Source organism: Pituophis catenifer, unplaced genomic scaffold (assembly GCF_029215685.1).
Source record: "Pituophis catenifer annectens isolate HBS135680 unplaced genomic scaffold, rPitCat1.0.hap2 SCAF_15, whole genome shotgun sequence".
In the NCBI taxonomy this organism is placed as follows: domain Eukaryota; kingdom Metazoa; phylum Chordata; class Lepidosauria; order Squamata; family Colubridae; genus Pituophis; species Pituophis catenifer.
Window position 1 is genome coordinate 1,735,561 of NW_027256895.1, and position 14,285 is coordinate 1,749,845.

The 14,285-nt window shown below is 50.2% G+C and overlaps 1 protein-coding gene across 1 annotated transcript in view; it reads right to left on the reverse strand.

The window, feature by feature from the left end:
* Positions 1-1,096: 1,096 nt before the first annotated feature.
* The window catches only part of BCL6B (BCL6B transcription repressor), a 14,828-nt gene continuing 1,639 nt past the window's right edge, over positions 1,097-14,285 (reverse strand). Inside the window, 6 exon segments of the mRNA XM_070953984.1 lie at positions 1,097-2,912; positions 4,386-4,523; positions 7,266-7,396; positions 7,661-7,840; positions 11,915-12,024; positions 12,461-12,844. Of these exon segments, the coding sequence (XP_070810085.1) occupies positions 2,781-2,912; positions 4,386-4,523; positions 7,266-7,396; positions 7,661-7,840; positions 11,915-12,024; positions 12,461-12,844 (1,075 nt within the window). The 3' untranslated portion in view covers positions 1,097-2,780.

Sequence of the window (14,285 nt, forward strand, 5' to 3'; positions counted from 1 at the left end):
TTTGCCATGGGGGGGGTCCCCCCCCAGTCCCCAAAATGAGAAAAATCTGAATTTCCCAAGTCGAGAAAAACTGCAGAAAAACGAAGACGCGTCTTAAAATAATGTTAGCTTTATTAAAGTGAGTGCCCCCCCAGGCTATACAATTGAGCCTTTGCACTTCAGCCCCTGTGACTTGAAAAGCTTGGAGGGTGGGGGTCTTTCTTTGAGGGCCCCCCCTCCAAACTGCCTCTCCATCTCCTCCTCCTTCACACCCCCCCCAGTCAATAAGGATCCAGCCTTTTGGGAGGGGTGTCTCGCTTTTATGACCCTCAAATCCTCCGTTTCAAGGTTGGCCTGCAACCTCGGGCCTTTTTGCAAAAATCCCATTTTGCAAAATAAAATAAAATAAATCAGAGTCCCCCCCCTCTTCCACACCAACAATCCCTGTTCTGAACCCACGGGCAGTCCTCGACGTACGACCAGAATAGAGACCAGAATTTCAGGCGGTTGTTAAGTGGGTCGCGCCCGATTGTACGACCTTCGGCCGTTAAGTGAATCGGGCTTCCCTATTAGACTCCGCTTTGTCCGAAAGTCGCCAAAAAGGGAGGTGACGAGACCCCCCCCGGGACATTGCGACCGTCGTAAAAGTGAGTCGGTGGCCAAGCGTCCAAATTTTGAACGCCGGGGGGTTGCCGTGACGGTCGTAAGTGTGAGAAAACGGCCGTTGTCTCTTTTTTTCAGTGTCGGTGTAAAACTTGGAACGGTCATTAAACGAACTGTCGTAAGTCGAGGACTTCCTGGATTTTCCTGCTAGGAAGGTTCCCTTTTTTTTTGCTCAGTTTTTGAGCCACCGGTAAAAAAGCAGCTCTCTTATCAAGACCCTATGAAACCTTCTACTACACTACAGGATGACTTTTCAAGGTGCTAGACCTCAGCGTGTTCCTTCCTTTCTTCCCGCAGCCTTCTCTCCAGCAATATCAAACCCATACTATTAAAGAGCAAGAAATGGAAACGTAGCCGCAGGGCGTTGGCACAAAGGACCAACCGGAACCAAACGATAAAAATATTTTAAAAATAAAATTAAAAATTAAAATAAAGACAGAAGGCTAGAAAGAAAACATTATTCAGCCAGCAAAATAATGCAGAAAAAGGACAGGAGGGAAAGTAAATCAGATATTTAAAATTAAAAAAAAAAAAAATCAAAGAAAGGAAAGAGAGAAATATCTGCCTCTACCTAGGATTGAACTCATGGCCTCCTGCCTCTAGGCCACTGCACCACTCAGCATTTAGGTTTATATCATCATAATCTTTTAACGACCCCATAATCCCTTGTGGGGTGGAGTCTGTTCAACTGAATGGAGCTGAGTGTTTTACTGGCCGGATGCCCTTCCCTGTCGCCAGTGCGGAGTTTTGTTCGGCAGATATATTCTCATTGCGCCAAGAGAGAGAAATATCTGCCTCTACCTAGGATCGAACTCACAGCCTCCGGATTGTGGGGCGAGCGCTGCGCCTCTAGGCCACCACACCACTCCAAAGACCTCCAGGTATGTTGGACTACAAACCCTATTGTCCCCAGCAGGGGCTTCCCTGGAATTGGAGGAAGGCTGTGAGAAGCGACGGGGCCAAACTGGATTAAAATATATCGTCGGTTTCTGATCTTGGGGCGGAAAAGGAAACGGGGGGGACGGGGGGCATCTCTGCAAACGATTTGGGAAGGTGGGCTTGTGGCCAATGGGTGTGTGTGCGTGGTATTATGGGGTGGGGGGGGCATTGCTACTGGACGTGAATTGGGCAAACCCAAATGCTTTCAAATAAACCAGCATTCTTGGTTTAAATCTGCCTTTCCATTCCTTTCCACTTCTGCTTCTGAAATGCTGTCCCCCCCACCCCAAATTTCCTGCAAGAAAAGGCTTCAAAAGATTTTTTGAACAAGCAAAATTCACGGCAAATATCGCCCCCTCCTCAAATTCCCGACACCGAACAAATCAAAAATGGCAAATCCGATATAAATTTGGGGGTTTTAACCCCTGTTCAAAGCCCCCCTCCCCTTGTTCTCCAAAAATAGAGGGGGTGGGATAATTCTGGAATAGCCTCCCTCAAGAACGTTAGGCTTGCGATTCCCATCATCCCCCACCAACCAGCAATGGGGAAGATGGGAGTTGTAGTCAAAGCTGGAAAGAATCAGATTAGAACGGGGAGCAATAATAACGGGGGTCTTTTTTGAACCCTCCCCTCCCCCACCTTCTGGAAACATGCAGGCAATCCTCGGATTTACGACCTCAATTGGGACCAGAATTTCCGTTGCTATGCGAGGCCGTCGTTAAGTAAGTCACGTCCAATTTTTGCCAACTGCTTGCCCCGACGGTTAAGCCAATCGCTCTGGCCGTAACATGAATCGCGCCCCGTTTTGTGACCTTCTTTCTCGCGGTGGTTAAGCAAATCGTTGCGGCTGTTCAACGAATCAGCCGGGTCCTTAAGCGAATCCACATTCCTCAATTGACTGAGCTGGTCAGAAGGTCGCAAAAGGGGAATGACGGAGACCTGAATTTTGACAGTGGGGATGTTGCAACTGTCGTAAGTGTGAAAAACGGTCCTAAGTCACTTTTTTTCAGTGTCGTTGTATCTTCGGACGGTCGCTAAATGAACCATCCGTAAGTCGAGGACTACCTGCACCGCAAAGGTGGAACGTGGAAAAGGGAGGCTCAAAGGGAAATTTCTCCGTTCGCGAAACACGGCGCATCGGATCCCTTCCTCGCCCGGAAACCAGCAATCGTGGTTTGTGGCGACAAGGATTCCCGGCCTCAGCAGACGGTGGCGTATGGGCCGTCCAGCACCTGGTAGCGGATCTTGGTGTTGGTGACGGCGCCGTGTTTCTGTCGCAGGTGCAGGCGCAGCTGGCTCTTATGGCGGAAGTGGACGCGGCATTGCTCGCACTGCGGAGAGGAAACGAGGTTATGGAAGAAGGGAGGGAGGTCCTGGGTGCTCTTGGAGCTTGGAGACGTTTTGGGACCCAACTAGGTAACATCATCAGTGCTAAAAGGGAGGGGGGTTTGTGGGGAGGAGGAGGAGGAGGAGGAGGAGGAGGAGGAGAAGGGGAGGGGAAAGAGGAGGGGAAGAGAAAGAGGAGGAGGAGAAAGAGGAGGAAGAGAAAGAGAAGGAGAAGGGGAGGGGAAGGAGGAGGGGAGGAGAAAGAGGAGGAGGAGGAGGAGAAAGAGAAGGGGAGGGGAAAGAGGAGGGGAGGAGAAAAAGAAGGAGGAGGAGGGGAGAAAGAGAAGGAGGAGGGGAGGGGAAAGAGGAGGAGGACGAAGAGAAAGGAGCAGGAGGCGAAAGAGGAGGAAGAGAAAGAAAAGGAGGAAGGGAGGGGAAAGAGGAGGGGAGGAGAAAGGAGGAAGAGAAAGAGAAGGAGGAGGGGAGGGGAAAGAGGAGGGGAGGAGAAAGGAGGAAGAGAAAGAGAAGGAGAAAGGGAGGGGAAAGAGGAGGGGAGGAGAAAGGAGGAAGAGAAAGAAAAGGAGAAAGGGAGGGGAAAGAGGAGGGGAGGAGAGGAGGAAGAGAAAGAGAAGGAGGAAGGGAGGAGAAAGAGGAGGAAGAGAAAGAGAAGGAAGAGGAGGAGGAGGAAGAGGAAAAGAAAGAGAAAGAGGAGAAAGAGAAGGAGAAGGAAGAGAAAGAAAAGGAGAAAGGGAGGGGAAAGAGGAGGGGAGGAGAGGAGGAAGAGAAAGAGAAGGAGGAAGGGAGGAGAAAGAGGAGGAAGAGAAAGAGAAGGAAGAGGAGGAGGAGGAAGAGGAAAAGAAAGAGAAAGAGGAGAAAGAGAAGGAGAAGGAAGAGAAAGAGAAGGAGGAGGAAGGGGAGAAACAGGAGGGGCGAAGGGGAGGAAGAGGAGGAGGAAAAGGACTGTGAGGTCCTTGATGCTCTCTGAGTGTGGTGGTTTTCTCGCAGACGTTTCATGACCCACCTAGGTAATATCATCAGTGCTACAAAGAAATGGGGTTTGTGAAGAGGAGCAGGTGGAAGAGGACTGGGGAATTCTGGGAGTTGAAGTCCACCCACCAAATTGCCAAGCCTGAGAAACACCCCTCTAAAAAAGTCATACTCAACCGTCGCTTCCCCATCTCATAGAGCCCTGATGATGCTACCGAGACTGGCAGCGAGACGTCTTCCGGAAGCAAGCCAAACTGGAAAACCCCAAGACCCTCAGATCTGAACCCTGAGCTCCCCCACCCTTCACCCCACTCGATTCTTCCCCCTCCCCACTCTTCCCTTGAAGCCCCGCCCCCTAGAAGAACCCACCCTCCGTTCAACCACACCGAGAACCGAGATGCCCAGTTTCCCCCCCCGGCTCTTCCAGAAGACCTGTTCCTCCCCCCCCCCGCAAGCTCTCAATGGGGCAGCTGCCCCCTTTCGCCGCTCACATGATAAGGTTTCTCCCCGGTGTGGATGCGGAGGTGGCTTTTGAGGGTCTGCAGGTGTCGGAAGCGTGTGCCACAGGTGCCACACGGGTAGGGCTTCTCGCCCGTGTGGATCAAGACGTGGGCTCGGAGATGCGCCACCTGGAAGGGGAGGGAGGGCAGGGAGGAACATCCAATGAAGCCACCTTTTTGGGGAGGGGGAGGGAAAGGGGTTTGTGCCCACCCCACACACTTCCATAGGGTGCATAATCAGGGCTGGGATTGAAAAATTTCAGCAGCCGGTTCATTGCCTTGTTTTCTGGATGGGCATGGCCATAGGGGCGTGGCCCTACTCAGAACTCCTGCCGAGTTTTCGCCCTCCCCAGGCTCCGGAGGCTTTTCTGGAGCTTCCAGGAGGGCGAAAACGGCCTCCCGTGGGCACCGGAGGCCGGAAACAGGCCCGTTTCTGGACTTACGGTACTTCCGGTAGGCCCGTTTTTCGGTAGGCCTCTGCGCGGGCCCTGCACTTACCTGGCATCCAAAATGGGCTGCGTGGAGACTCCTGGGAGGGGAGGGGAGGGGTGGGAGGGGTCAGCCAATCCTTGGAACAACCAGTTCGGCGAACCAGATTAAAATTAACATCCGATTCGCCACAACCGATGCGAACCGGCTGAATCTCACACCTGTGCATAACCCCATAAGGTGGGAAAAACAATCAGCCGGTTCCAACAGCCGGTTCGCCAAACGGCTTCGAAAGTCAGCTACCGATTCTCCTGAACCGATGCGAACCGGCTGAATCTCATCCCTGTGCATAACCCCACAAGGTGGGAAAAACAATCAGCCGGTTCCAACAGCCGGTTCGCCGAACTGCTTTGAAAGTCAGCTACCAATTCTCCTGAACCGATGCGAACCGGCTGAATCTCATCCCTGTGCATAACCCCATAAGATGGGAAAAACAATCAGCCGGTTCCAACAGCCGGTTCGCCAAACTGCTTTGAAAGTCAGCTACCGATTCTCCTGAACCGATGCGAACTGGCTGAATCTCATCCCTGTGCATAACCCCATAAGGTGGGAAAAACAATCAGCCGGTTCCAACAGCCGGTTCGCCGAACTGCTTTGAAAGTCAGCTACCAATTCTCCTGAACCGATGCGAACCGGCTGAATCTCATCCCTGTGCATAACCCCATAAGATGGGAAAAACAATCAGCCGGTTCCAACAGCCGGTTCGCCAAACTGCTTTGAAAGTCAGCTACCGATTCTCCTGAACCGATGCGAACTGGCTGAATCTCATCCCTGTGCATAACCCCATAAAGTGGGAAAAACAATCAGCCGGTTCCAACAGCCGGTTCGCCGAACTGCTTTGAAAGTCACCTACCAATTCTCCTGAACCGATGCGAACCGGCTGAATCTCATCCCTGTGCATAACCCCATAAGGTGGGAAAAACAATCAGCCGGTTCCAACAGCCGGTTCGCCGAACTGCTTTGAAAGTCAGCTACCAATTCTCCTGAACCGATGCGAACCGGCTGAATCTCATCCCTGTGCATAACCCCATAAGGTGGGAAAAACAATCAGCCGGTTCCAACAGCCGGTTCGCCGAACGGCTTCGAAAGTCAGCTACCGGTTCTCCTGAACCGATGCGAACCGGCTGAATTCTACCACTTGGCCGCATTGGTGTCCCGGGCACAGGTTTCGCTTCCATCCCGTAGTCGAGCCTCCACAACCAGGGGCAGTCTACCTCCGAAGAACACACGGCAGACAGGTTGAGCCACTCCCGGAAAAGCAGGGTGCTCACTAAATGGGGCCTCGTTTCTTTCCCCCGCGCGGAGCCATGCGGATTTTGGGTTTTTATTTTATAGGATTTCGTTTCAATTCAATTTTACTTTAAATCAAATAAACTCGTTTTGATTCGATGAACATTCCGGTATTCGGTTTGGTTCGGTTTCAGTTTCAAATGAGATCGATGAACTTTTTTGAGCCGCTGAACAATCCTAATTTTGTTTCATTTTATCATTTCTTAAAATAAAAGAAACTTTTTTCACCCACTGAGGAATCCTGATTTTCTTTTGTTTTATTTCTTAAAATAAAATCAACTCCTTCGACCCACTGATCGATCCACATTTTCTTTCGTTGAATTCATTTTTAAATGAAATCAATAAACGTTTTGGACCCCCACGGAGCAATCCCGATTTTTGCATCGGACGGATTTTATTCTTTCTGCAAATAAACGAAATAAACTCTTTGGACCCAATGGAGCAATCCTGACTTTTCATTTTATTTTATTGATAAATAAAATAAAACTCCGCCGTTTCCACATTTTGATGTTTCTACATGATTTATTTGGCATAGGATGTTACTTTGCAAACTTTTTGGCTTGCAAATCATCGCCTCCAATATATAAATCATTGCCTCCAATATATATATATATATTTATATATATATTTATATTTATATTTATATATATATATACATACATATATACATATATATGTATAGTTAATATTTCGGGTTTCTTCCCGTGTAATTGTGGATATATCCCTAAAAGGGTAGAAGCGACGTTTCGGCAGAAATTAGTGCAAAATGACTACTGGCATAAGCCTGATGATGGCAGATGGGATTCTGCCGAAACGTCGCTTCTACCCTTTTAGGGATATATCCACAATTACACGGGAAGAAACCCGAAATATTAACTATACACACATACATACCCGTGAAAACTTACATAAACAAATACATATATATATATATATATATGGAAAAAAAACAAACTCCAAATTTTAGGTGCCACCATATCCCTTGAGCATTAAAAAAAAAGGGAGATTGGAGGTGGCGGCTGCCATTTTGACTTTTTTGACCTACGTGGGCACAGAGATTGGGGGTGGGATTTCCCCGGGGGTTCTCCTTACCTGGACAAAACAGGACCCACACATCTCGCACTTGTAGGGTTTCTCTCCGGAGTGAATGCGTAAGTGCGTCTTGAGGTTTGCCGGCCGGTTAAACTGGGCCCCGCAAATCCCGCAATGGTAGGGCTTCTCCCCTGTTGGCAGGAGGAACAGTAGGGGGAGGGATTTGGAGTATCGAACCCACCCATTGGCCCTTTGCTCTGTCCGTCTAATGGGTTGTAGCTCAGTGGACTTCAACTCCCAGAATTCCCCTGAGTGGGGAATTCTGGGAATTGAAGTCCACTCAATTTAGGAACAAAGCCCTCAGTGGTTTCCCATGCAGTCCAACCACAGTACCATGCCCCCCCCCCGGCCTTGAGATGCACACACGTGTGCCCACATGCCCTTTGCATGCCCACCTGCGTGCAAGGCTCGGTGACTAGCCAGGCTCCCCTTGCAACGGAAAGCAGAACTGCAGAAATGGCATTTGTAAGGTTTTTCATTTGCATCCGGGCCGGGGGCTGGGCTGCCTCTTTCCTCTTCGTCCTCTTCCCGGAGATAGTGCAGATCACAGGCCTGGCAGCTGGAGGATCCACTGCCTGGGGAGCAAGGAAATAAATAGACTTTACTCCATCTCTCTCTCTCTCTCATCTATCTCTCATCTATTTCTATCTGTCCATCCGTCTATTTATCTATCTATCTATCTATCTATCTATCTATCTATCTATCTTTAATCTATTCATCCATCCATCCATCCATGTATCTATCTATCTCTATGCATCCATCCATCCATCCATCTATCTATAGCTAATCTATCCACCCACCTGTCCATCCATCTATCTATCTATCCATCTATCCATCTATCTACCTACCTACCTACCTACCTACCTACCTATCTACTATCTATCTATCTATCTATCTATCTATCTATCTATCTATCTATCTATCTTTCTTTCTTTCTAATCTATCTATATTTAATCTATCCATCCATCCATCCATATCATCTATCTATATCTATATCTGTCTATCAATCTATCTATCTTTAATCTATCCATCCATCCATCCATCCGTGTATCTATCTCTCTATCTATCCATCCATCCATCTATCTATATCTAATCTATCCTCCCACCTGTCCATCCATCTATCTATCTATCTATCTATCTATCTACCTACTATCTATATTTAATATCTATCCATCCATCCATCCATATCATCTATCTATCTATCTATCTATCTATCTATCTATCTTTCTTTCTTTCTTTCTTTCTTTCTTTCTTTCTTTCTTTCTTTCTTTCTTTCTTTCTTTCTTTCTAATCTATCTATATTTAATCTATCCATCCATCCATCCATATCATCTATCTATATCTATATCTATATCTGTCTATCAATCTATCTATCTTTAATCTATCCATCCATCCATCCATCCATATCATCTATCTCTATCTATCTATCTATATCTAATCTATCCACCTACCCACCCATCCATCCATCTCTCTCTCTCTCTCTCTCTCTATCAATAATCTATCCACCCACCCATCCATCCATCCATCTATATCAAAACTATCCATCCACCCATCTAGTTAGTTCAAGGCCCCACTCACATAGGGGGACACACTCTGGACCTGATTTTTATCTCTGGTCAGTGGTTGAATGATCTTGGTAGAGGGGAACTAGATATTAAACCCTTGTCATGGACAGATCATTCACTCCTTCAACTAGACTTTCCTACCGCCTGCCCCCACCGCAGGGAGACGGAACCGACCAGATGGTTCCGTCCCAGGCGCCTGATGGATCCCGAAAGGTTCCTGACGGAGCTTGGGCCGTTTCCTGAGACTCTAACACACGACTCGACTGAAGAGCTGGTGGCCGCCTGGGAAAGGGCGGCCGCCGGAGCTTTGGATCGCGTCGTGCCTTTGCGGCCTCTGACCCGATGCCGATCTCAATTAGCTCCTTGGTTCTCTGAGGAGCTGAGAGAGATGAAGCGTCGGAAAAGACGCCTAGAGAGCATTTGGAGGACTAGTCAATCCGATTCCGACCGGACACAGGTGAGGTCCTATATCAAGACCTACCTAGTGGCGATAAAAGCGGCAAAATCTAACCATTTTTCCGCTCTTATCGCATCTGCAGAGAACCGCCCAGCCGCCCTGTTTAGGGGTGACCCACTCCCTTCTTCGGGGGGGGAGTGCGGGAAGATCCCTTGCAGGGTCGTGCTGAGGATTTTGTGCAATTCCTGCACGATAAAGTCGCTCGGATTCGGGATGGCTTGGACTCCGATTGGATGAGTCCACGGGAGGAGACCGGGGCAGGCCTTGAGAATGTTATCTGGGAGGGGTTTGATCCTGTGACTCCCGAGGATGTGGACAGGGTTCTGGGTAAGATTAGTGCCGCCACGTGTTTATTGGACCCGTGTCCCTCCTGGTTGGTACTGGCCTCCCGGGAGGTTACACGAGGCTGGCTCCAGGGGATTATAGGTGCTTCTTTGGGTGAGGGTGCCTTTCCTGCTGCCTTGAAAGAGGCGGTAGTGAGGCCCCTCCTCAAGAAGCCTTCCCTGGACCCGGCTGAATTAGCCAACTATCGTCCAGTCTCCAACCTTCGTTTTGTGGCGAAGGTTGTTGAGAGCGTGGTGGCACGACAACTTCCCCGGCACCTGGATGAAGCTATCTATCTAGACCCGTACCAGTCGGGCTTCAGGCAGGGGTACAGCACAGAAACGGCATTGGTCGCGTTGGTGGATGATCTCTGGAGGGCTCGGGACAGGGGTTGTTCCTCTGTCCTAGTCCTATTAGATCTCTCAGCGGCTTTTGATACCATCGACCATGGTATCATGCTGCAGCGGTTGAGGGGGTTAGGAATAGGGGGCACCGTTTTGCGGTGGTTCTCCTCCTTCCTCTCCGACCGCTCGCAGTTCGTGTTGGCAGGGGGGCAGAGGTCGACCTCGAGGCGTCTCGCATGGGGAGTGCCGCAAGGGTCGGTCCTCTCGCCCCTCCTGTTCAACATTTATGTGAAGCCGCTGGGTGAGATCATCCGTGGTTTTGGAGTGAAGTGTCATCTGTACGCTGACGATACCCAGCTGTACATCTCCACCCCAGACCACCCCAACGATGCCCTTGATGTGATGTCCCGCTGCCTGGAGGCCGTGCGGGCCTGGATGGGGAGGAACAGGCTCAGACTCAACCCCTCCAAGACCGAGTGGCTGTGGCTCCCGGCGCCCCGATATAGTCAGCAGGTGCCATCGCTGACTATTGGGGGTGAATCTTTGCCCCCCACGGAGAGGGCTCGCAATCTGGGTGTCCTCCTGGATGCACGGCTGTCTTTAGAAGAGCATATGACGGCCGTGGCCAGGGGGGGCCTTTTATCAGGTTCGCCTGATTCGCCAGTTGCAGCCCTTTCTGGATCGGGACGCCCTGCGCACGGTCACTCATGCCCTTGTTACTTCCCGGTTGGACTATTGTAATGCTCTCTACATGGGGCTCCCCTTGAAGAGCACTCGGAGGCTCCAGCTGGTCCAGAATGCGGCCCGCGCGGGTGGTTATGGGCGCAACCCGTTATGCCCATGTGACACCCCTCCTGCGCGAGCTGCACTGGCTCCCGGTGGTCTTCCGGGTGCGATTCAAGGTGTTGGTTACCACCTTTAAAGCGCTCCATGGCATAGGACCCGGGTACCTCCGAGACCGTCTTCTGCCACCAATAGCCTCCCACCGACCAGTTCGTTCCCACAGAGAGGGTCTCCTCAGGGTGCCGTCAGCCAAGTTATGTCGGCTGGCGACGCCCAGGGGGAGGGCCTTCTCTGTGGGAGCCCCAGCCCTGTGGAATGAACTGCCCCCGGAAATTCGTAAGATATCTGACCTCCGGGTGTTTCGCTGCGCATTGAAGACCCTGTTGTTCCGCCAGGCCGGACTATCAATACAATAGTTTTAAATTGGGGTATTTAAATTTATTGGGGTTTTAAATTTGAGCCATTTATTTAATTATTTTAAATTTTATATCATTGTTTTGTTTGTGTTTTTAAATAGGCTGTACACCGCCCTGAGTCCTTCGGGAGAAGGGCGGTATAGAAATAAAATTATTATTATTATTATTATTATTATTATCTCTCTCTCTCTCTCTCTCTCTCTCTCTCTCTCTCTATATATATATATATATATATATATATATATATATATATATATATATATATATTGCTCCTGGAAGCACGAAGCCGAGAACACCAGCCTGAAGATGACGAATGAGACTTCGTCGAAACGTCGCCAAGAAACCTTCAATTTTACGTGGGAGAAGACCCGAATAACCAAAGACCTACATACAAACACCCGCGAAAACCTGAAATCTTTTCCTAGATCTAAAGGTTTTGGACAGCAGCCAAATGTTTTGGGGTGGAGACCTAGGCACTCTGCACATGCCTCCGAAAACCCTCGCTTCAGGCTGTGAAACCAGCCACAAAGGCAAACAGTTCTTGATTTATGGCCATTTGTTTAGCGACTGTTCAAAATGACTCACAAACGAGACTTTTGTTTCCGGGCATTTAAGGCGGGGGAGGGAAACCGGGCGCCCCCCCCACTCCCCCACCAGGTGGGCCGTGGGTTGCCGGGGCCCGCCGAGCTCCAGAAAGTGGGGCAGAAACCCCCTCCCATCCCTTAGACCTCTCTCTTTTCCCCCCATGTCACCGACTCACCGGAGCTGCAGCCGTCTCTCCTTTGCGCAGAAAGGGGCTTGGGGGGCTGAGAAGAGAGCGTGGGGGGCGCCGGGTTGCAAACGGAGCACCGGAGGTCACCTGGAGGCCTCCTGTGGAATTGGGGAGGGGGGGGAGAGAGAGCCGGTGGGTCAGCGCAGTCCGGATCCTGGATCCCAAACTCGACTGGGCCCCTAAGGACCCCAATGGAGCCATTGAAACCCCATCTGCCTCCCCAAGGACCCCCCCTCTTAACCCCAAAGAGGCATCACCCCTAATTTGATGTACCCCAAACTTCTCGGCTTCTGCATGAGGGCAGGTGCTCCAGAACAGGGAAAGAAAGGAACTGCACTCTGCACATGCCCAGGGGCTACTCTCCCAGTATGACACCCACACCCCTCCTATCTGGCCATGCCCAGAAGTTTGGGAACTACACTTCCCCAGTATCTTCCTCCGTGACCCAATACAGAAGCGCAGAATTGGAGAAAGCCCTCTGTACGTGCTCAGAGGCCCTCTGGCCACGATGCCAGGGGGGAGGAGCAGTCTGACCTGGGGGCGGGGCTTCCTTCTCCGGAGCTGCCAGACTGTCCCGCCTCGACCTCCGTCTGGCGCAGCGTGGAATGGAGGACGATGAAACGGTACTTCTTCCAGTTGCAAATTTTGGGGTCCGGGATCGGGGTGCAGCCGCTGGATTCGGCGGGGGAGGCCGGGTGGACCACCGGGAAGAGATCCCCGGCTCCTGGGGATCTGACGGCTCCCGATTCCTTCTCCGGGGGGCGAAAAGATGCAGGCTGCGGGGACTCTTCGGTGGTGGCCCCTCGGGAAAAGGGGGCCGCGATGGAGCTTCGTTGCAGTGACGGTTCGTCTTCCAGCGGCCGGAATATTTGGGTCTGGGGGTCCAGAGGGGGCAGCAGGAAGGTGAGCCGGTCGTAGCTGCAGGAACCACACAGGGACGGGTTAGGGGGCTCAGGGGTCCTCTCCGATACCCCCAAACGCTACGGATAATCCTCGACTTGCGACCACAATCGATCCCAAAATTTATTTCGTTAAGTAAGACATTTGTTGAAAGTCAATTCTGCCTTGTTTTACGACCTTTCGGGCCACGGTTGTTAAGTGAAACATTGCAGTCGTTAAGTGAGTCACACAGTTGTTAAGCGAATTTATGTTGCTAAGTGAGACATTGGGGGGTTTTTTTTTGAGTCTTGCCCTGTTTTACAACGCAGTTGTTAAGTGAACCCCGGCAGTTCTTAAATCAGTAACATGGTTGTTAAGTGAATCCGGCTTCCCCCGTTGACTTTGCTGGTCAGAAGGTCGCAAAAGGGAGTCACGTGACCGTGGGACACTGCGACCGTCATAAATATGAGTCAGTTGCCAAGCGTCCGAATTTTGATCACGGGGATTCTGCGACGGTCGTTAAGTGTGAAAAACGGTCGTAGTGCCACTGTTTCCAGTGCTGTTGCAACTTGGGACGGTCACTAAATAAATATAGGTGGTCCTCAACTTACAACGGTTCACTTAGTGACCATTCAAAGTTATGGCAGCATCGAAAAAGGTGACTTGTGACCATTTTTCACACTTAACGACCGTCGCAAGCATCTCCATGTTCACGTGATTTACATTCGGATGCTTGACTCGCAGTGTTCCAGGGGGGATTACATGATCCCCTTCTGACAAGCAAAGTCAATGGGGAAGCCCGATTCGCTTAACGACAGTGTGACTCATTTAACGACTGCCGTGATTGACTTGACGAACGTGGCCGGAAACATCGTAAAATGGAGCAAAACTCACTCAACCGACGTCTCACTTAGCAATGAAAATGTTGGGCTCAATTTGCGGTCATAAGTTGAGGACTACTTATATTCCGAGCGCAATCGGGGCAAAGCAGAGAATCAGGAAGGAAAGTTAATTCAATTTATATTTAATTTAATTTAATTAATTCAATTTATATTTAATTTAATTTAATTAATTCAATTTATATGCCGCCCCTCTCCGAAGACTCAGGGTGGCTCACGATACATTTTAAAAAATCATTATAAAAAAAACATGTAAAAATTAAAAACATTAAAGAACAGCCACTTTCAGCTTCAGCACAGCCTGATTAGCACAAACAGCTGATTGTCGGTTGGATCTGCCTCCTGAAGATCAGCTGTTTCAGGCTGCAGGGATTGCCATTGCCTATTGCCGCCTCCGCACGTCCCGTTTTTGGCCTCTGTGTACCCCATTTTCCGCCCGTTCCGGGTGGCGGTAATCAGAATGGGCGGAAAATGGGGCACACTGAGGCCAAAAATGGGACACGGAGGCTGAAAACGGGGCGCGCGGAGGCGGCAATCGGCTGTGCTATGGCAATCCCTGCAGCCTGAAACAGCTGATCATC